General features: G+C 41.1%; 1 protein-coding gene across 2 annotated transcripts; it reads left to right on the forward strand.

The window, feature by feature from the left end:
• Positions 1-775: 775 nt before the first annotated feature.
• On the forward strand, positions 776-22,168 carry tdrd6a (tudor domain containing 6a). Of its 2 annotated transcripts, XM_031800306.1 has the most exons (17): positions 776-1,125; positions 8,867-8,914; positions 9,160-15,118; positions 15,332-15,459; positions 15,591-15,671; positions 15,809-15,854; positions 15,978-16,045; positions 16,308-16,362; positions 16,604-16,686; positions 16,774-16,843; positions 16,951-17,030; positions 17,125-17,173; positions 17,252-17,328; positions 18,835-18,868; positions 18,991-19,067; positions 19,690-19,741; positions 21,413-22,168. In XM_031800306.1, the coding sequence occupies exons 3-17, from the start codon at positions 9,241-9,243 to the stop codon at positions 21,523-21,525; spliced, it is 6,891 nt and encodes a 2,296-aa protein (XP_031656166.1). In that variant the 5' UTR covers positions 776-1,125; positions 8,867-8,914; positions 9,160-9,240; the 3' UTR covers positions 21,526-22,168. The 2 variants fall into 2 exon arrangements, with proteins under 2 accessions (XP_031656166.1, XP_020310538.2); XM_020454949.2 differs by lacking the exon at positions 18,835-18,868 and having other exon boundaries at positions 19,005-19,067.
• Positions 22,169-22,197: the final 29 nt, after the last annotated feature.

Here is a 22,197-nt window from a genome sequence, read left to right on the forward strand (position 1 = left end):
ATGAGGGGAGTGCAAACATATTACTTTTATAATTACGTGTTTTAATGTTCTATTATTTATCTATTTTCTTTCTCTGCATTGTTGGGCCCATAAGTAAGCATTTCACTGTTAGTCTACACCTGTTGTTTACAAAGCATGTGATTAATACAATTTGATTTGAAAACAGGCATATGTGTTGGGGCCTTGCCTTGTAATTCAGAGTCAAACTCAAGCCCCTCTGCCTGCAATGAGGATGAAGTGTCTTTATGCAGTGCCTCTTGATAATAAAACTGATATGCAAAGACCCGTCAAAGATGGTTTTCTGTGGACCCGTCTTTGTAGTGTGGGTACCAGTCTTTCTAGCAAATATTCCACTCCTTGCCACTCCGGTCATTTGCCAAATTTAGGAGTGGCAAGGGGTGGAATGTAATAGCTGAACAGAGACAGCAACCAGGCTACCTTCTTTGGTCCTAGAACCCAGATCATCATGTCCCTCAAATAATTTAGGGTAAATGTATTTGACCTTTCGGCCTTTCATTATATGTCATTATAAGTAACCCAGGTTTTTCCATCCAACAGCATTCATATATTTTTTTACATGATTTTTGTAGGTTTGTGTAGGGCATATGCCTTTTCTCAATGTGCAGGCATGGAAAGCTAAATATACGGATTATAATAAAACTCTTTATCTGTGATTTGATGATACCATTAGTCCCCTCCTGTTGAGTGGGGTGGAGACGAAAACAGAAGCCAAGTGCAAAATTTTTTATTGCTGTTGCATTTTTTTTATCCGGTCACTCACTCCACTTACTGCAAAAGAAGCTAGCTAGTTGCATACAACAGCGGCATCTTCAGAGCATCGTATTACTTTCCCTACCTACACATTTCCAACAGTTTCAAATGTAACTGTAGCCTATTGATAAGCAGATCGCATCAAATATTTTATTTAACTTGCACAATAATACTAGCTTCCGAACGTTGATGACGTGAGTAACGTTATTATTCATTTTGAGAACGAGAAGTCTCCCGCCATGGCGCGACGCCGCTAACAAGTTAATTGAGGGAAGTTTTGAAAGTGCTTGTTCTGCCCTTTTTGAAGAAACGTCGTTGATCAGCGCTAGAAGGACAACTATTTGCAAAGCAAGGGTGAGCAGCTAGCTACTACTGATAATTATTTTGACGTGGATGATGAATCCTAAATTCATCTAGTTAAAGTTAGTTAGCCAATTTATTTTGACTTCAGCTTGCCTTTCTTTAGCTAATGTCTCCTGCACGCTGCTCCGGCTAACTTGGTTGCATTTTAGCCAAACAAACGTTAGCAAACTAGCTACTATAGTTATTGTACATTCGTCGTTTGTGTGGATTGTCAGCTAATACATGGCATTTTAACTGTGAAATTGTGTAGTTAACGGGTTTTTACTGAATATGGTTTATTCATAGATCGCTATTGAGATGGCTACCCAGCTAAGTTGGCTATCCCAACTGGTTCGACAGGCAGTTGCATTGGCCATGTGCTGTAATTCTTTCTGGTCTGTAGTTAGCTAACTAACGTTAGTAGTTAGAGCGTCGCCTTTCAGGGTTGGTGTTTTTAAAACGGTATACCACATGTTACTGCACGATAAACACATTTGACCGACAACAATTGTTGTGTTTGTGAACCCATAATAGCTCAAAGACATGTCAATTTGGTGGAGTCGAATAAGAATACTAACCATTACCATTTTAACCCACATGGTGGTAGTAACGTCAAAGTTGATAGTGACTTTATGGGAAGAAATAACCGGACTGACAGATTGATGACGGATTGATGGTATCAATCATTTCATTGGTTGGCTACAACTATTTTGACGATGTACAAAGTTGTTTAGAAGAGATGCCTTTTGTATAATTTGCCTGCTATGTTACATTATTTAAATGTCTGTAAAATAGGCCTAAATGAGAGGTTTGATCATTGGAAGGGTTATTATCGATTGTGTATGATTTTCCTAGAGAGTAGGCTAATGGGAATTATTTGAAAAGATTGCCTAGGTTAAGGTAAACTACAGAATGTCAAGATTGTGAATTCCACTATATTTCTCTAGTACAGGGATCATCAACTAGATTAAGCCCCAAGCTGATACATTTTTCTTGAGCAGATGGTCAGGGGCCTGGAACATAATTACACATTTGTAGACTGCAAATTGATTGCAACAAGCCCAAAAATGTAAAACATTTGACTAAAACTATAATAATTTCAAACCTTGCTAACATTTAAGATCACATACACTGAGTATACAAAACATTAGGAACGCCTTCCTAATATGGGGTAGCACCCACTTTTGCCCTCAGAACAGCCTCAATTCATCGGGGCATGGACTCTTCAAAAGTGTTCCACAGGGATGCTGGCTCATGTTCACTCCATTGCTTCCCAAGTCAAGTTGGCTGGTGGACCATTCTTGATGCACACAGGAAACTGTTGAGGGTGAAAAACCCAGCAGCGTTTCAGTTCTTGACACACTCAAACCGGTGCGCCTGGCAGCTACTACTGTACCTTACCCGTTCAAGGGCACTTAATTATTTTGTCTTGCCCATTCACCCTCTGAACAGCACACATACACAATCCATGTTTCAATTGTCTCAAGACTTAATAATCCTTATTTAACCTGTCTCCTCCCCTTCATCTACAGTGATTGTAGTGTATTTCACAAGTGACATCAATAAGGGATCATGGCATTCACCTGGTCAGTTTATCATGTAAAGAGCAGGTGTCCTTAGTGTTTTGGACACTCAGTGTATATCTCTAGTATGTGAGGGAATACTTTGGACAGATTTCCTACATTTAAATAACTTGAATTTGATTTGCTGGTGTTTTTACATCTTATGTCCAACAATACAAATATATATATTTATTTATTTTATTTATTTATTTTTAAAGCCCAGAACTTGGGAGGCCAAATAAAATTAACCAGGGAACCCTGCTCTGTCTAGTACACCCAATAGGACACGTTTAATGGCTTCTTTGTCATTTCACAGGTTCTTTTTCCTTGTAAGATCAACTGGTCAGTGTAACATTGCGGGTGAAGACTGCACAAGGTCATGCCAATACAATACATTCATGTTGAATGTTCATATCTCCCGTGTGATTGAGGTTGAAGTAAGAATTACAGTAAAAATATTTAAAAATAGCTTAGGCCTACTTAACACAAATCTTGCTGGATGTTGAAGTCCCTTGATATGCCAATCTTATTTTACATTAGTGCATAATCAGTTTATTTACTGTCACGTCCATATTTATTGGCACTCTTGATAAAGATGAGCAAAAAGACTAATACAATTACTAGCTATATTGTATGCTCAGTATTTTTTATATATATATATATATATATATATATATATATATATATATATATATACAAATTTAACCTTTTAACTAGGCAAGTCAGTTAAGAACACATTCTTATTTACCATGATGGCCAAACCCGGACGATGCTGGGCCAATTGAGCGCCGCCCTATGGGACTCCCAATCATGGCCGGATGGGAGTTAAATGGGGAAGTTATATTGTGTAATAATACAATTGCCAAGAGAAAGCGATTTTGTTTAACAAGTAAAACAAATCTAAAAAAGATTGGGGTCAAAATGATTGGCACCCTGTTTTCAATACTCTAGCACCCTCCCCTAACGATACTGAGCCTTTTTCTCAAATGTTTTGAGATTGGAGAACACATTGGGAGGGATCATAGACCGTTCCTCCATAGAGAATCCTTCCAGATCCTTGATATCATTCGTCTGCACTTATGGACTGCCCTCTTCAATTCAAACCACAGGTTTTCAATGGGCTTCAAGTCCAGAGACTGTATTTAACTATATCTTTCTGGATATTGATTAGTGCTCTGGGTTATTGTATGGCTGAAAGAATCACTTGCAGCCAAGTGTTTGCCTCCTGGCAGAGGCAACCAGGTTTTTGGCTAAGCTGTCCTGGTATTTAGAACAATTCATGATGCCGTTGACCTTAACAAGGGCACAACAGTGGTGGGTTTGGTGTCAAAAAACAGAAGCATATGCAGAAAAGTACCTCATACCTACGGTAACATATGGGGGTGTACCTTTGATGTTATGGAGCTATTTTGCTTCCACTGGTCCTTGGGCCCTTGTTAAGGTCAAAGGCATCAAGAACTTTATTTTACCCAGGACAAGGTGAGGTATTGAAAACAGGGGTACCAATTTTTATTCCCCGAACCATTGTGCAGTGCCCTAATGTAAACCAGGCACCACCATGGCAAAATTCAGATTGGCCTATTCATATTCAATTGACAGTTTTTATTAACTGAGATCCCGCTAACGGGATCGATATGACAACAGCCAGTAACAGTGCAGGGCGCCAAATTCAAACAGAAATAATTAAAATTCCTCAAACATACAAGTATCTTATACCATTTTAAAGATAATCTTGTTGTTAATCCCACCACAGTGTCCGATTTAAAAAAGCCTTTACAGCGAAAGCACCACAAATTATTGTTAGGTCACCGCCAAGTCACGGAAAAACACAGCCATTTTTCCAGCCAAAGAGAGGAGTCAAAAAAGCATAAATAGGGATACAATTAATTACTAACCTTTGATGATCTTCATCAGATGACACTCATAGGACTTCATGTTACACAATACATGTATGTTGTGTTCGATAAAGTGCATATTTATATCCAAAAATCAAATTTTACGTTGGCGTGTTATGTTCAGTAGTTCCAAAACATGCAGTGATTTTGCAGAGAGCCACGTCAATTTACAGAAATACTCATAATAAACATTGAAAAGAGATACAACTATTATACATGGAACTTCAGATAAACTTCTCCTTAATGCAACCGCTGTGTCAGATTTCAGGAAAACTTTGCGGAAAAAGCACACCATGCAATAATCTGAGTACGGCGCTCCGAGACCAAAACAGCCAAAGAGAGATGCTATGTTGTGGAGTTAACAGAAGTCAGAAATAGCATTATAAATATACACTTACCTTTGATCTTCATCAGAATGCACTCCCAGGTATCCCAGTTCCACAATAAATGTTTGATTAGTTTGAGAAAGTTCATATTATTATTATTATTATGTCCAAATACCTCTTTTTGTTAGCCCGTTCAGCCCTGTAATCTAAATTCATGACGCACGAGCAGACAAAGTAAAAAAAGTTCCGTTACAGTCCGTAGAAACATGTCAAATGAAGTATATAATCAATCTTTAGGATGTTTTTAACATTAATCTTCAATAATGTTCCAACTGGAGAATTCCTTTGTCTGTAGAAATGCAATGGAACGCAAGCTAACTATCACATGAACGTGCGAGACTGCACTCATGGCCCCCCTTCACAGTAGAAGCATCAAACAAGGTTCTAAAGACTGTTGACATCTAGTGGAAGCCTTAGGAAGTGCAAGATGACCATATCCCACTGTCTTCAATAGGGGATGAGTTGAAAACCTACAAGCCTCAGATTTCCCACTTCCTGTTTTGATTTTTTCTCACGTTTCTGCCTGCCATATGAGTTCTGTTATACTCACAGACATCATTCAAACAGTTTTAGAAGCTTCAGAGTGTTTTCTATCCAAATATACTATAATATGCATATATTAGCTTCTGGGACTGAGTGGCAGGCAGTTTACTCTGGGCACCTTATTCATCCAAGCTACTCAATACTGCACCCAGCCATAAGAAGTTAAATGATCAGTCGATGTATTGAGTAGTTTTAGATGAGAACTGATTTAGTTCTTGTTAAACAGCTGTAAAGATCAATTTGATACATGGTGCAATATTCATTCAACCTGGTAAGGAGCGCTCAATAACACTGTTCCTTTTATGCATTCTACTAGTTAATACATGTTTTGATTAATGTAGGCTACTCAACATTTTTATCTGGGCATTCCTAATGCGATAGAACATGCTCTGACTCGTGTTGTCTACTCAACCAATGTTATCAGTATGAAACAAATCAACTCGGCTATGATTAAAATATGTATTCCCTCAGAACATGAAGTTATTTTCAACCTTTCCTTCAACACCAATTACTGGTTTTGATTAGAGGTCGACCTATTAATCGGAATGGCCGATTTTAATTAGGGCCGATTTCAAGTTTTCGTAACAATCGGTAATCGGCATTTTTGGATGCCGATTATATTGCAATCCACTAGGAGACTGTGTGGCAGGCTGTCCACCTGTTATGCGAGTGCAGACAGCAAGGAGCCATGGTAAGTTGCTAGCTAGCATTAAACTTCTTATAAAAAAACAATCTTAACATAACTAGTGATTGATATTTCTAGTTTAACTAGCTTGTCCTGCATTGCATATAATCAATGCGGTGCCTGAAATTGTGTCACTTCTCTTGCGTTCTGTGTAAGCAGAGTCGGGGTATATGCATCAGTTTGGGTCGCCTGGCTCGACGCGAACTGTGTGAAGACCATTTCTTCTTAACAAAGACCGTAATTAATTTTACATAATTATGACATAGCATTGAATGTTGTGCAATGTAACAGCAATATTCAGACTTAGGGTTGCCACCCGTTCGATAAAATACGCAACGGTTCCGTATTTCACTGAAAGAATAAACTTTTTTTTTTCGAAATATAGTTTCCCGGATTTTACCATATTAACTTCTTGGTGACGAGGCAGTATTTTCACGTCCGGATGAAATGCATGCCCAAATTCAACTGCCTGCTACTCATCCCCAGAAGATAATATATGCATATTATTAGTAGATTTGGATAGAAAACACCACTGAAGTTTCTAAAACTGTTTGAATCGTGTCTGTGAGTATAACAGAACTTATTTAGCAGGAGAAACCCAGAGGACACACCATTCAGATTTTTTAAATTTTAAATTCACTCTATTCAATGGGTTTTCATTGGGAATCCAGATTTCTAAGGGAGCTTCTTGCAGTTCCTACCGCTTCCACTGGATGTAACCAGTCTTTAGAAATTGGTTGAGGTTTTTCCTTTATGAAATGAAGAAGTACGGCCATCTTGAACGAGGGTCACTTGAAGTGTATTGTTAGATAGAGGCGCGTGACCAGAAAGCTAGCTACAGTTTGTTTTCCTCCTGTATTGAACAAAGATCATCCGTCTTCAAGTTTATTGATTATTTACGTAAAAAAATACCCAAAGTTGTATTACAAAAGTAGTTTAAAATGCTTTGGCAATCTTGTAGTCACGTTGCGCAAGTTGGAACAGGGATTTTTCTGGATCAAACGCACCAAATAAATGGACATTTTGGATATATATCGACGGAATTAATCGAACAAAAGGACCATTTGTGATGTTTATGGGACATATTGGAGTGCCAACAAAAGAAGCTCGTCAAAGGTAAGGCATGAATTATATTTTTATTTCTACGTTTTGTGTCGTGTCCGCAGGGTTGAAATATGCTTTCTCTCTTTGTTTACGGAGGTGCTACCCTCAGATAATAGCATGTTTTGCTTTCGATGAAAAGCCTTTTTGAATTCTGACATGTTGGCTCTATTCACAACAAGAGTAGCTTTAGTTTGGTATCTTACATGTGTGATTTCATGAAAGTTTGATTTTTATAGTAATTTATTTGAATTTGGCGCTCTGCATTTTCACTGGCTTTTGGCCAGGTGGGACGCTAGTCCCACATATCCCAGAGAGGTTAATGACATAAGCTTGTATTTCTGTGTGTTTATTATATTATAATTAAGTCTATGATTTGATACTTGATAAAGCAGTCTGAGTAGTGGTAGGCAGCAGCAGTATTCAAACCGCCCTTTCCTGCGTGTGCCAGTAGCTTTTCGCAATGCTTGAAGCACAGCGCTGTTTGACTTCAAGCCTATAAACTCCCGAGATTTGGCTGGCAATAATAAAGTGCCTGTAAGAAATTCCAATAGTCAAAGGTATATGAAATACAAATGTTATAGAACCTAAAACTTTTTACCTGGGAATGTTGAAGACTCATGTTAAAAGGAACCACCAGCTTTCATATGTTCTCATGTTCTGAGCAAGGAACTTCAACGTTAGCTTTTTTACATGGCACATATTGCACATTTACTTTCTTCTCCAACACTGTGTTTTTGCATTATTTAAACCAAATTGAACGTTTCATTATATTTGAGACTAAATTGATTTTATTTATGTATTAAGTTAAAATAAGTGTATATTGTTCATTCAGTTTTGTTGTAATTGACATTATTACAAAATATATATATATAACTAATCGGTATCTGCTTTTTTTCGTCCTCCAATAATTGGTATCGCCGTTGGAAAATCATAGTCGGTCGACCTCTAGTTTTGATTGAATAGTACAATCAAACTTAAAGGAGAAGTTGGCTTTTTACAACCAAACCTCTATCGTTAGTGTAAATGGCATGTTATTGAAGGGTCCAGACGCGTTTTTTGTTGTTGTTGCCATTTCACTTGTTTTAGAGAATCTTACCTCAACCAGCAAGTCAGCTGATAGCTTAGTGGTAAGAACGTTGGGCCAGAAATTCGAATGGTCGCCAGTTTGAATCCCTGAGCCGACAAGGTGCAAGATTTGTCGGTGCCCTAATTGGTTTAGGATTGCCATTGATAATGGCAGATCCTGGCTGCGACCCCACTCTCCGAGGATGTCTATGGGGGAGTTGGGATATGCATAAACACATTTCCAAATCATAGATGCCTGTAATGCACACGTGTACATTTGTGAAATACGACAAATATAAGCACCCACCTTTATCATTATAATGATAAAGTCCTTATCCTGGTTGTGCAGTACAGGGGCTCTGAAACATACAAATACTTCCTTTTAGAAACTGAAAAGCTCTCATTATAGTGATGAAGGTCTTTAGAAACATGAATTTGTCATTCTGAACTTTATCCGCAAGGTTTTATTGGATTTTATGCGACTCAATCTGCATTTGTTCATGTTTTTTTCAGAGCCCTGTACAGCACAACAAGGATGACGAAGTGACTCGCCGGGTTGGGGTAAGTTTCTCAAAAACAAGTTAAATCGCAAAAAAAAGTTTCTGGATCCTTCCTACCATTTACATACCATTTACATAAAGTTTCGATTTGGTAAAAGGTTTAAAAATATATATTTAAAAAGCTAATTTCTCCAATATGTCCAACGACTTAATTGCTGAGTATTTTTTTATATTTTTTTTTATCAAAGTTTCTCAATGGCACTGTTTCCAAAATACAGAATTTAATCTACTGACTTCTTTTCTTAGACTCATTGGACCTTGACATTTAGAATTTGTTGGATGGACATTGATAGTTGATGGAAGACGGAATACTTTGACAACGTCAAAATGTGTTCGATCCCTGGGCTCCCAACACCAGGTTCAAACATTTCAGTTCTCATAACAAGGGTGAACTGCAATCCCCAATGTGATATTGTGGAGCTATGGGGAAATTTTGATCAAGAGCGAAAAATTGCCTATCAACGCCTGCGAAAAGACATTCAGTTTCCCAGAGAAACCTTTCGTGAGTTGGAGGGAAATCCTGGAGATGTGTGCCTGGTTCAGATATATGAAACTTGGTATAGGGTACGCATAGTCTCAAGAAATGGCTCAAGTTACAATGTGTTCCTAATTGACGAAGGGCGAATGCTTGGTGTCACCACTAGCATGTTGGCTTGGGGTCAGAAAGAGTTTTTCCACCTACCCCCTGAGGTAGAATTCTGTGTTCTCTCCAATGTGTTGCCCGTGTCGCCTGAGAACAGGTGGTCTCCAGTGGCCTTAGAATTTCTGAAATCCCTCTGTGGAAAGACGGTTGATGCATGTGTCCAGGACATCTTGGTGCCCCATAGAACCTTCCTCCTGGATGTGCCCTGCGTATCTAGACAGATGCACGAAATGGGGTTTGCTAAGAAGCTGAGCACCGGTAAGTTCAAGCTCTACGTTTCAAAGTCATTGCAGAGTGGGGCTTCAAACTCTACAGAATATCCACAGAAGTCCTCCGTGAGAAATGACCCACTAGAGACCCGTGAGCAAATTGAGAAGCAGCAGCACTACATGTATCCAGAGCTGCAAACGGAAACCGTAGAGACGGTCATTGTCACGGAGGTAACCAACCCACTGCGCGTCTTCTGTCAGTTGAAGGTGTTTTCTCAAGAGTTGAAGAAACTAACGGAGCAGATTACACAACACTATGAAGGCCGAGTGGAAACGGGCATCACCAGACCCGAAACGTTGGGTTCCCCATGTGCCTCAAGAGCAAGTGACGGAAGATGGTATCGGTCTATGTTACAACATGTCTTTCCAGCCAATAATGTGGTTGAAGTGCTCCATGTCGACTATGGGAAGAAACAGTTTGTCCAAGCGGAGAACATCAGACCACTGGCCACAGAGTTCTTCAGAATGCCTGTTGTCACATACGTCTGCTCCCTCCACGGCGTCATCGACAAAGGCGTTGGATGGACGGCTGCCCAGATTGAATATCTGAAATCCCTACTTCTGAACAGGACTGTGATCGCCAAGTTCGAGTACCAGAGTCTGTCAGAGGGAGTCCACTACGTAACACTCTATGGGAATGAAAACACAAACATCAACAAACTGTTTGGCACAAAGGAGAGATGTTTGTTGGACTCTGAGAAGGTGCATGGAGATTATGCTGTTCGCAACAACTGTGCAAGTCCTCCACATCCAGATGGAATCAAATTTCAGGAAACTGCACTACCAAACTCTGGTGATCCCATGGAAATTAAGGCTAAATATCCTGCCGAAGATCTCCCTCTGAATTCTTCACATGTGGCAGTTGTACAACATGTGGAGAACCCTTCAGAATTCTGGATTCATACACAGATGTATGCAGATGCATTTAATCAAATGATGAATGATCTTGCTGATTTGTACAGCAACCCAGTCAGTGCAGGAGTTGTCGAATGTCCAAAAGTTGGCCTTTATTGTGCTGCCAGATCACAAGATAACTCTTTTTACAGGGCGACTGTGTCTGAAGTCACTGGAAACAAGGCCAGGGTCTTATTTTTTGACTACGGAAACACAGAGATGATTGACTGGTTCAATCTAGGAGTCCTTCCTGACAAGTTTAAAGAGTTGCCAGCACTTGCACTGAAGTGTAGGCTGGCCGGTATTAGACCAAAAGAGGAGAAATGGAGCCGAAATGCTACAGACTTCTTCACAAAATCAATCGCAGACAAGATCCTGGATGTACACGTAACTGCAAAGTCTCATGGTGCTTACATTGTTCAACTGATGGACTCATCTGCACATGGAGAGCGAGATGTCAGTAAGCTGCTTTGCAGTGCTGGCTATGCAGAGAAGGGTGACACAAGTAAGACCCCTCACAAGGCCTCTTCAAGGCCTATCATCGCCCCCACAACACAGAACCCACGTGCCATTCCTTATGATGTGTTCAAGTCAAGTGTTGGCCCTCAAGGATTGTCCACCAGCGATTCCACTGTCAAAGAGTCCAGAACTGCCTTCAAGGAATACCTGTTTCCAATAGGAAGTTCAGTTGAAGCCAATGTGTCTTACATTGAGAGTCCAAATGACTTTTGGTGCCAACTAGCACAAAATTCAAATCATCTAAAATGGCTCATGCAAGACATACAGCAGCACTATGCTGACACTGAGTTTGGGCAACCTGTGGAACCTGCCTGTGTTGCCCGCCACCCAGACAACGGAATGTGGTACAGAGCCCTGGTCATTCAGAAGCATGCAACACTGCACGTTGATGTGCTGTTCATAGACTATGGTCAGACAAAGACAGTCTCCCTGCAAGACTTGCGCCGCATAGATCCCAACTTCATGCAACTTAAAGGTCAAGCCTTTCGTTGCAGCTTGTACAACCTTATCCTCCCTACATCTCACACCACTGAATGGCCTGAAGATGCCATTAGACAGTTCCATGACTTTGTGGACACCGCAGCATCCGACCACAGGGTCTTGAAGTGCACCATATATGCTGTCATGTACAATGCCCAGAAAGTAGTATTCAATGTGGTGGATCTGGAAACACCCTTTCAGAGTATCTGCAACTTGATGGTTCAGAAAGGACTGGCAAACCGTGCACCTGCCAAAAAAGTCCCTTCCTCCCCTTTCCGGTTGGACACCTACTACTACTCCACTCACAACATCAAAACGGGGAGTGAAGAAGAGGTCAGTGTGACAAGTGTGAAAAATGTCAATCACTTCTACTGCCAGCTGAAAAGGAATGCAGATACAGTTAAAGGACTTGCAGAGACCATCAACACGCTTTGTCGCCAGTTGGAGATCACCAACTGTCCCCAAACTTTTGGAACTGTGTGCTTTGCGAAATACACGGACGGAGAGTGGTACAGAGGGCAGATCAAGTCTAGAAATCCAACAATCCTGGTGCACTTTGTGGATTATGGCGACACATTGGAAGTAATAAAATCAGATCTGCTTCCCATTCCCATTGAGGCCAGTGAGATCATGTCTGTGCCTGTACAAGCTGTCCAGTGTGGGCTTTCTGATATCCCCGGAGAGGTTACAAGTGAGGTGAACGGCTGGTTTGAGACCAGTATGACTGACCGGAACTTCAGGGCTCTTGTGGTGGCAAAAGACCCTGGGGGCAAGTTGCTGGTGGAGCTCTATGACAGGAAAATGCAAGTGAATGCAAAGATAAAGGAGAAGTTCAACCTTGAGATGCACAGAGAGGAGCAAGTGGTACACCGAAGCAGGAGACCACATGATGGAACCAGCAGCCACACATCAGCTCTTGAGGCCAAACCTCTGTTTACAACTAAAGAGGTGTTACAAAAAACAGACGAGGACACCCAAAAGTTTGAGAAACTCCCTCGAGCAACCTACACAACATATCAAAAACGGGTACCTTTGAGGAGACCTAATGAGCGAGTTTGTTCAGAGGCCAGGAAACAACCAGAAAAACCAATTCCTCAATTCCCACAAGCGCCAAAGCCATCCCTCAGTGAACCACAAAAGGAGATTGAAGTTCCCAAAGCAAAGGTGAAAGATCTTCCAAAACTCTCAGACCTGCCCTCAAAATCCATAAATCCAGGCATGGTAGCCGATGTCTTTGTCTCACATTGCAATAGTCCACAGAGTTTCTTTGTACAGTTGATCAAGGAGGAAGACGACATTTATTCCATTGTGGAGAAACTCAATGTTGAACAGTCAACTGCTGCAACCATTCACACTAAGGACTTGAGTCAAGGAGACTTGGTCAATGCAGAGTTTCCAGATGATTCGTCATGGTACCGTGCAGTTGTAAGTGAAATACTGGGAAATGAAACCGCTCTTGTTGAGTTCATAGACTTTGGAAATACAGCAACAGTTTCAATCTCCAAGATATGTCAACTCGACAAACACTTCCTTGAAATTCCCAGGTTCAGTATTCACTGCTTCCTAAGTGGAGTGACAACTGTCGGAAACCAAGCAGAACTGAATCCGGAAGTTGTGTCCAACTTCAAAGAGAAAGTTGGTTTAAACGGTAACAAACGGTTAGGGTGCATGTTCATGAAACAGTCTGGATCTTTTTGGGAGGTTGGCCTAGTGCACGGCAGCAAAGCAATCACATGCAACATATCTCCCAGCAGTGCAACAGCCTCGTCTGATGTGATACATGAGACATCAGAAGGCTCCAACCAAGAGGCAGAAGAGCCCCAACAAAGCCCTTCTGCTAGAAGTGTGCCACCAGAGATGAGCACTTTGGTCGACGTTAAGACTGCTCGTTATAGTAAGCCTGACATTTCAGAGGGACAGACCGTAGAAGTCTATGCCTCTACTATAAATGGACCTCAGTCCTTTTGGTGTCAATCTGCTGAATCAGACAAACTTGATAAGATCACTGAAGTTGTTGCAGACGCTGGGAATGCTGTGGCATCAACGTTAATTGACACTGAAACCCTGTGCACTGGAAGCCCTTGCATTGCTCTATTTGTGGACGATGAACAGTGGTACCGTGCAGAAGTCCTAAGGAAAGATGGAGATGCCCTATCCATTCTCTTTGTGGACTATGGAAATGAGTCTACAGTCAATCTGAAAGCTGTGAGGCCAATGCCAACTGTGCTCATTGACACTCCCCCACAGGCGTTCCAGTGTCAGCTTGAAGGGTTTAATTATTCACAAGGATCCTGGCACGACACTGCTGCTGACCAATTATCAGAACTCATAAAAGACAAACTTCTACACCTGACAGTTATGAGAGTATCCAGTCAAAAGCAGGGTGGGATCACATGTTTTCTCAAGGTGAAATGCGAGGAAGAAATGATAAATGACACTATGAAGCTGTACTGGAAGAGCTCCGTTGACAAAGAAACGTCTGAAGACGAAGACAAGTCCGATCCTACAGGAGTTGCAATGTCAGGTGACACGCCTTCATTGGTAGGTGAATTTAAGTTGGTTGAGGAAGCGGCAGCAGTGCCCAACTCAAGTCCCGAAGAGCCATATAAAAAAGTCAGAGAGCATGACACAGACTATGCTTTGGCCCATAGTGAAACTGATAAGTTAGTGGATGACGACAAATGCACAGACATTTCTGATGAGCAACAGGACAACTCAGTACTCACCCAAGCAACAGATGAAGGTCATGCAGAGGATGTGGATCTGATAAGTTTCCAAGTAGATGCAGACTGTTTTGACACCGAGTCAATTGACGATGACAAAGAGGAAGAAAAACAGTCTTACACAAATGAGATCCAAGAATCCATGACCGCCGTACAGGGTCTGAGTGCAAAGACACCCAACGAAGGGATAGAGACTAAGTCCATTCCCATCATCATCATCTGTGAGGAACCAAGTGACGCAGGACTCGAATGTGTCTCAGAGAGTGGAGTCTCATGTGAGGCTCAAGCGGCAACCTCCCAAGGGAACAAAGACATCTTGGTTTCAAGGACTAAAAAGGACACATTGGAAGTAGACAAAGACGAAAGTGGGAGTGTATCAGTACTGGAAAAAGCCTTCAGTCTGGATGACTCCGAGTCACGTCTGTACTTCGACGAACACTTTGACCAGACTTCTCTTTCAATCATCTACCAAGGTCAAGACGACCTCTATGAGGAAGTTTTCAAACTGTGTGCTGAGCCTGTCATCGAGAGTGCAAAGTCAGAACATGCTGTCACAGAGGAGTCAGAGACCAAAGAAGAGGAACTGGAGACCTTGGCTTTGGAGTTGGAGACCAAAAAAGAGGAATCTGGAATCCGAGATGAGGATGTCAACATCTCTGGTGTTGTAGCTGAGTCTGGTGAGTTCTACACGTTATTTACTATTTGAACTTTGCATTCTTTTCTATCAAATTTGAGTACTTATTACATTTTAAATTTGTCATTTGGCAGATACTCTTAACCGGAGCGACGTGCAGTAGAGTACATACATTTTTGTACTTTATGGTACGTATTACACTGGGTGTGTTAGTTTAATATTAAAAGGTTTAGCTTTTTTTGTGTGTCTGTTTTAGAGTTTGGTAAACTTCAGAGAGTTGAGCTGACTGTTCCAGTTGGGTCATCATCCTGTGTCGTTTGGTCCTCTGCTAAGAAGAGTTGGTGTAAAGCAAAGATTTTGAAGATCTTTGAGGACTCCATAAAGGTAAGCAAGCTCCCCCACACCCTGTGTTTAAAAACGACCAACTGATGCGTGAGACGTATCACTGCATATATTTGTATCTGAAATATAACCCTGAGCTGTTATCTGGAAAATATATATTTTTTAAATGCTAGGTTCTGCTGCTGGATCACGACACTGAAATGATAGTAGACCCACACAATATATTTGAGCCGTTGTCTTCAGAAACAGAAGAGGTTTGTAACAAGGAATGTTTCTCCCTCCATCGTCACATGACAAAGATTTCCTATAGAGATAATGGCCTTTTATAATTTACTTCATTGTGATGTTTGTTAATTTGAGCATCATATGTTTACACTTTGAACTTGACCAGAGCGATGACTTCGATACAGCGTCATCGAATGCTGGGTCAGAACGTGGTAAGCATGTCTCAGATCTCTTAAAGACGCAGTGTTTTGATATGACTCAAAGGATTCATCTTCATATAGAACACAGTGACGTGAAAGTTTCTTGAGTCTTATCCCAGGTTTGCTAACATACAGATCATGAAGACACAGATGACAGTGACAACACCGTTGCAGGAGATGACCTGAGCAAGGCTGCCTCAGAGGTAGGTGTAATTGTAAACTTTTTGTATCGATTCTATGCATTTTCTCTGTTTTTAAAATGGAGCCATTGTAAAATGTATTTTATAGGGTTTTCTGGTGTATCTCGACACTGAGATTGTAGATCCGTGCAAAAACGTTGTAGTAGTGTGCAAAACCAGGGCGTGTTTTGTAACAAGATGTTAATACATTGGTTTTCCCATTTTTCCTCCACATGTGAATGATTTCCTGTTACTCACAATTAAACTCCAGCATGCTCTATCGCAGGTCCAGGATGACTCTACTCTAGCTGATGTTTGTGCACCATTAGATGAATCTAGTGGTGAGTGGTATTTCATAATAGATCTGTAGAATCATAGGTTTTAATCTAATGCAGTACATGACACATCAGCAAAGATTGTATGATGTTGATTCTCAGTCTTAATTTATGCCGGTGTACTGAAGACACATGAAAGTGGAACATTGCTAGAGCCTATTTTGACAACTTTGATCATTTGACATGTTTAGCTAAATGCAAACAACCAAAAAAGTACTGTTTCTGAACATGATCAATGCCTTTGCAGATGTGATTTCAGAAGAGCTAGTTGATATTGAACCAGAAACTGATGTAGAAGTTGTATCCAGTGTTCCCACACAGGATAATAAGGTAAGAAGTTGGTTGTAATAAGTGACATTCACATTGTCGTCATAAAACGGAACTATGAATACTCTTAATATTCGGTTACATTTTTAGGATGATGACGTGCTAGAGGAAGACTCATGTCTTAGAGAAGTGACTTCATGTCCCATAGGAGACGGTTTAGGTATGTGATCACATCTGATTTGATTGGTGTCAGACAAATCCATACATGGACAAATGCACTCTTATTGTTTGTTGATTTTAAATGATGAACATAAGTATCCTTTACAGTTACATCCACAGATGATGGTGCTGAGATAAAGAAAGCAACCTATGCAGATGGTATATCAAGTGCTACCCCGCAGGAAAGGGTAAGCATATTTGTAGTGGTAGAGAGGAGTTGTTGCATTGTTTTTTTTGTATCCACTTTGATTGGGACGCTTATGATATTCTGTTCATTTTTAGGACGACCTTCTAGGGGAATCAAAGTCTAGTCCTGATGAAGCCTGTTTAGGTTTGTGATGACATTTTGTGGATTCAGGCTGTAGTATTTCTGTGTAGTTATTGATGCCAATGTAAATGCCTTTTGTAGTGTCCACAGAACAGAGAACTGATGCTCAAGAGGCAAATGTTGTGGAGGTTACTTCCAGTGCTCCCACACAGGACAAGGTAACAGAACTCTTCAAATTGAATTCTATTCAATTCACTACAGAAGGTATAAAAGGTCCAGTGAAATGTTTGTGTGCTAGTGCCCTCATTGCAGTACAATTTCTTTATATACACTGCTCAAAAAATAAAGGGAACACTAAAATAACACATCCTAGATCTGAATGAATGAAATGTGAGATGTGGCAAGGTTTGCTGTGTCTGTCAGCGTAGTGTCCAGAGCATGGAGGCGCTACCAGGAGACAGGCCAGTACATCAGGAGACCGTAAGAGGGCAACAACCCAGCAGCAGGACCGCTACCTCCGCCTTTGTGCAAGGAGGAGCAGGAGGAGCACTGCCAGAGCCCTGCAAAATTACCTCCAGCAGGCCACAAATGTGCATGTGTCTGCTCAAACGGTCAGAAACGGACTCCATGAGGGTGGTATGAGGACCCGACGTCCACAGGTGGGGGTTGTGCTTACAGCCCAACACCGTTCAGGACGTTTGGCATTTGCTAGAGAACACCAAGATTGGCAAATTCTCCACTGGCGCCCTGTGCTCTTCACAGATGAAAGCAGGTTCACACTGAGCACATGTGACAGACGTGACAGTCTGGAGATGCCGTGGAGAACGTTCTGCTGCCTGCAACATCCTCCAGCATGAGCGGTTTGGCGGTGGGTCAGTCATGGTGTGGGGTGGCATTTCTTTGGGGGGCCACACAGCCCCCCCATGTGCTCACCAGAGGTAGCCTGACTGCCATTAGGTACCGTGATGAGATCCTCAGACCCCTTGTGAGACCATATGCTGGTGCGGTTGGCCCTGGGTTCCTCCTAATGCAAGACAATGCTAGACCTCATGTGGCTGGAGTGTGTCAGCAGTTCCTGCAAGAGGAAGGCATTGATGCTATGTACTGGCCTGCCCGTTCCCCAGACCTGAATCCAATTGAGCACATCTGGGACATCATGTCTCGCTCCATCCACCAACGCCACATTGCACCACAGACTGTCCAGGAGTTGGCGGATGCTTTAGTCCAGGTCTGGGAGGAGATCCCTCAGGAGAACATCCGCCACCTCATCAGGAGCATGCCCAGGCGTTGTAGGGAGGTCATACAGGCACGTGGAGGCCACACACACTACTGAGCCTCATTGACTTGTTTTAAGGACATTACATCAAAGTTGGATCAGCCTGTAGTGTGGTTTTCCACTTTTAATTTTGAGTGTGATTCCAAATCCAGACCTCCATGAGTTGATACATTTGATTTCCATTGATCATTTTTGTGTGATTTTGTTGTCAGCACATTCAACTATGAAAAGAAAAAGTATTTAATAAGAATATTTCATTCATTCAGATCTAGGATGTGTTATTTTAGTGTTCCCTTTATTTTTTTGAGCCGTGTGTGTGTGTGTATATATATATATATATATATACATACACACACACACACAGCAATAAAAGTTATTTGAGTTGTAGTAGAGGGGAATCTTAACATTTTCTGCAACAAACTTTCACTATTATTCTGTGCCATTTTAGGATGATCTGCTCTGTCATGAAGAAGTCTGTTCAGGTATAAGATTTCTCTTCACACAACAGACTTCCAACACTAACTCAGACATTTTCTCAATTGTGGGATGACTGTTTGTGTTTAGTGACTTGTTGACGTGAATTGTCAGTGTAAATGTCTTTTAGATTGTGCAGAACAGTTTGCTGAGATTGAAGAGGCGACCGATGTGGAAGTAGTATCCAGTGCTGCTACACAGGACAAGGTAACAGAACTGTTGAGTAACACTGGAGGGAGGGGTGCTTCTTCACCGTGAGTAGGTTAACATCCACACTAATATTTCAATATTAAACTGATTATGGCAGTAGTCAAATTATGAAATAGTCATGTAAACACCTTACTCTGCTTCTCGTAAGGTCAAAATCGAAGTTGACATACGTTGATTAAAACACCTGGTTTTCTGAGCAATACCTAGAATTGTTAACTTTAATCGGTGTTCCAGCTGTGTATTTGATCTGCGCATGTGTTAGCATCAGCCAAGTGAGCCTCCCACTTTAGCGCGTGTAGAAGTGTGTTCGGAACAACAATTTATGCGTCTTAGTTTTCACATACAAACTGTCCAAACTCTGAGTCAAATATGCTTCCCAAAAATAACATGTTCACATTGTGGTACATTTGTTTTGAGGAGTGATTCTTATCATTTCTTTTTTAATTTATCAGTGACATCAGGTAGCCTGATTCCATGTAAACAGGATCGTTCTTCTTGAAAGCATGCTAACATTTTAATTATAATAATCTGACTATCCATAATCACATTGTTGTGTGCATGTAACCGCACTCATTGTCTGAACTTTGAATGACACTAATGATTTTCTATTCAATTTAAGAATGATGTGCAGCTTGAGCAAGAGATGTCTTTTCCTGGTGAAGACTCTGCAGGTATGTGTTCATATCTTCGGGATCCATAGTTACTAGTTGGTCAATAATACTGTCTGATAAAACAGGCCAATGATGAAGGGATAACTTTTTAAAAAAACAATTCTGACACTCATTTGGTATTTCATGAGGATCCCCATTAGCTGTTACAAAAGCAGCAGCTACTCTTCCTGGGGTCCACATGAAACATGACATAATACAGAACATTAATAGACAAGGACAGAACTACATCAATTTAAAAATGGCTCACATAGCCTACATGTCAATACATACACACAAACTAGTCTGGGTCAAATGGGGGAGAGGCGTTGTGCCGTGAGGGGTTGCTTTATCTGGTGTTTTTTTAAACCAGGTTTGCTGTTCATTTGAGCAATATGAGATGGGAGTTCCATGCAATAATGGCTCTATATAATACTGTACACTTTATTGAATTTGTTCTGGATTTGGGGTCTGTGAAAAGACTCCTGGTGGGGTAAGTGTCTGTGTCAGAATTGTGTTTAAGTTGACTATGCTAACAATTTTGAATTTTCTAAACATTGTTTCTTATAAAAGTAAGTGATGCATTCAGTCTTTCCTCAACTCTTAGCCAAGAGAGACTGGCATACATAGTATTGATATTAGCCCTCCGATTACAATGACGAGCAAGACATGCTCTGTTCTGGGCCAGCTGCAGCTTTAGGTCTTTCATTGCAGCACTCGACCACATGACACTACGATAATCAAGATAAGACAAAACTAGAGCCTGCAGGACTTGCTTTGTGGAGTGTCAATAAAGCAGAGCATCTCTTTATTACGGCCAGACCTCTCCCCATCTTTACAGCCATTGAATCTCTTTTGACCATGACTGTTTACAATCTAAGGTAACGCCAAGTAATTTAGTCTCTTCAACTTGTTCAACTGCCAAACCATTCATTACCAGATTCAGCTGAGGTCTAGAATTTAGGAAGTTATTTGTACCAAGTACAATGCTCTTATTTGAAGAGATGTTCAGGGCCAGTTTATTACTGGCTACACATTTCAAAACAGAATGCAACTCTTAAGTGTTTCAGTGACTTCATTAGCTGTGATTGCTGAGAGTCCTTTCGGTGCCTTTTGGCAAACTCCAAGTGGGCTGTCGTGCCTTTTTACTAAGTATTGGCTTAAGTTTGGCCACTACCATAAAGGCCTGATTGGTGGAGTGCTGCAGAGATGGTTGTCCTTCTGGAGGCTCTCCCATCTCCACAGAGGAACTCTGTCAGAGTGACCATCGGCTTCTTGATCACCTCCCTGACCAAGGCCCTTCTCCCCCTGCTCAGTTTGGTCGGGCGGCCAGCTCTAAGAGTCTTGGGGGTTTCAAACTTCCTGTTTAAAAATTGAGGCCACTGTGTTCTTGGGGACTTTCAATGTTACAGAATTGTTTTGGTACCCTTCCCCAGATCTTTACCTCGACACAATCATGTCTTGGAGCTCTATGGACAATTCCTTTGACCTCATGGTTTGGATTTTGCTGACATTGCACTGTCAACTGTGTCAACACACACTCTTTGTTTATTGCCAGTGGCAGGTCATTAGTGAAAAGAATAGAGGGCCTAGAGCTCATTGATATGATAAACCATTCGTAACCAGGAAAAACAGGATATTTGTATTTCTGATTTTCTCATCACATCTCTCTGCCCTCACCTTTCTCCCATACAGAAGTTGTGATGTCACAGGTGACTCATCTCTCCCTGAGAGTGGAGGAGAACTCCGATGATGACGTCATCTTTGTCAGAGATTCGGACCACCCAGGAACAAAGCCAGTCCAGTGACTAGTGTGTTGTTGTGAAGGCACACATTCAGTTCTGTTGTAATCTGGGATGTTAAATCAATCTGTTCAGTGCCATTCTGTGTCCAGTTTATTTGGTCATTTGCGTTGCTTCTTTATTTAGCTGTAAGCATCCATCTTTACCTCATTTGGCTCAAGATCAGAAATACCCCAGAGGGTATACTATAAAGCATGTTCAACGAGTTAGCCAGAACTTTGATAAGCAGCCAGAAATGGCTATTGATTTTCTGGAATATAAAAGTGAAATTTAGATGTTTTAGTTGGCTGAATCAGACTATGCCTATTAGTTAGCTAACTCGTAATCCTGCCTTGTAGTATATTACTGTCTATACCAAGTTTAGAAAAATTGACAATATTTGAAATATGTTTCATCAGTATTCTAAACGGAACTCCTTTCAGCCTAGTGTATTTATGGAACACTGCACAATTGATCTGTTTAGTTTGAGTAATTTTGCCCAAGTTCTATATATTTCCATATTCAAATATTGGATGGTTGTTCCTGTAAAGAAAGGTGCAGTGTTCTGAATTTGTTTTGTTTACACAATACATAATCTGGCACTTCCTTCCACGCGTCGTTCTTTGTCCTACCAGCAGCTATGATTAAAAACAATCTTGCAACACCACTACTACAATGTCCTCAGCAGTCGTGTCAATG

This window comes from Oncorhynchus kisutch, linkage group LG21 (assembly GCF_002021735.2).
Source record: "Oncorhynchus kisutch isolate 150728-3 linkage group LG21, Okis_V2, whole genome shotgun sequence".
Taxonomy (NCBI): Eukaryota; Metazoa; Chordata; class Actinopteri; order Salmoniformes; family Salmonidae; genus Oncorhynchus; species Oncorhynchus kisutch.

What these genes read in the sequence shown, in the direction of transcription:
- tdrd6a (XM_031800306.1), top strand. Translation starts at nt 9,241, where the DNA reads ATGTGTTCGATCCCTGGGCTCCCAACACCAGGTTCAAACATTTCAGTT. An exon ending in TGGTGTTGTAGCTGAGTCTG is followed by an intron (nt 15,119 to 15,331) that starts GTGAGTTCTACA and finishes TGTCTGTTTTAG; the next exon opens with AGTTTGGTAAACTTCAGAGA. An exon ending in TCCTGGTGAAGACTCTGCAG is followed by an intron (nt 19,742 to 21,412) that starts GTATGTGTTCAT and finishes TCTCCCATACAG; the next exon opens with AAGTTGTGATGTCACAGGTG.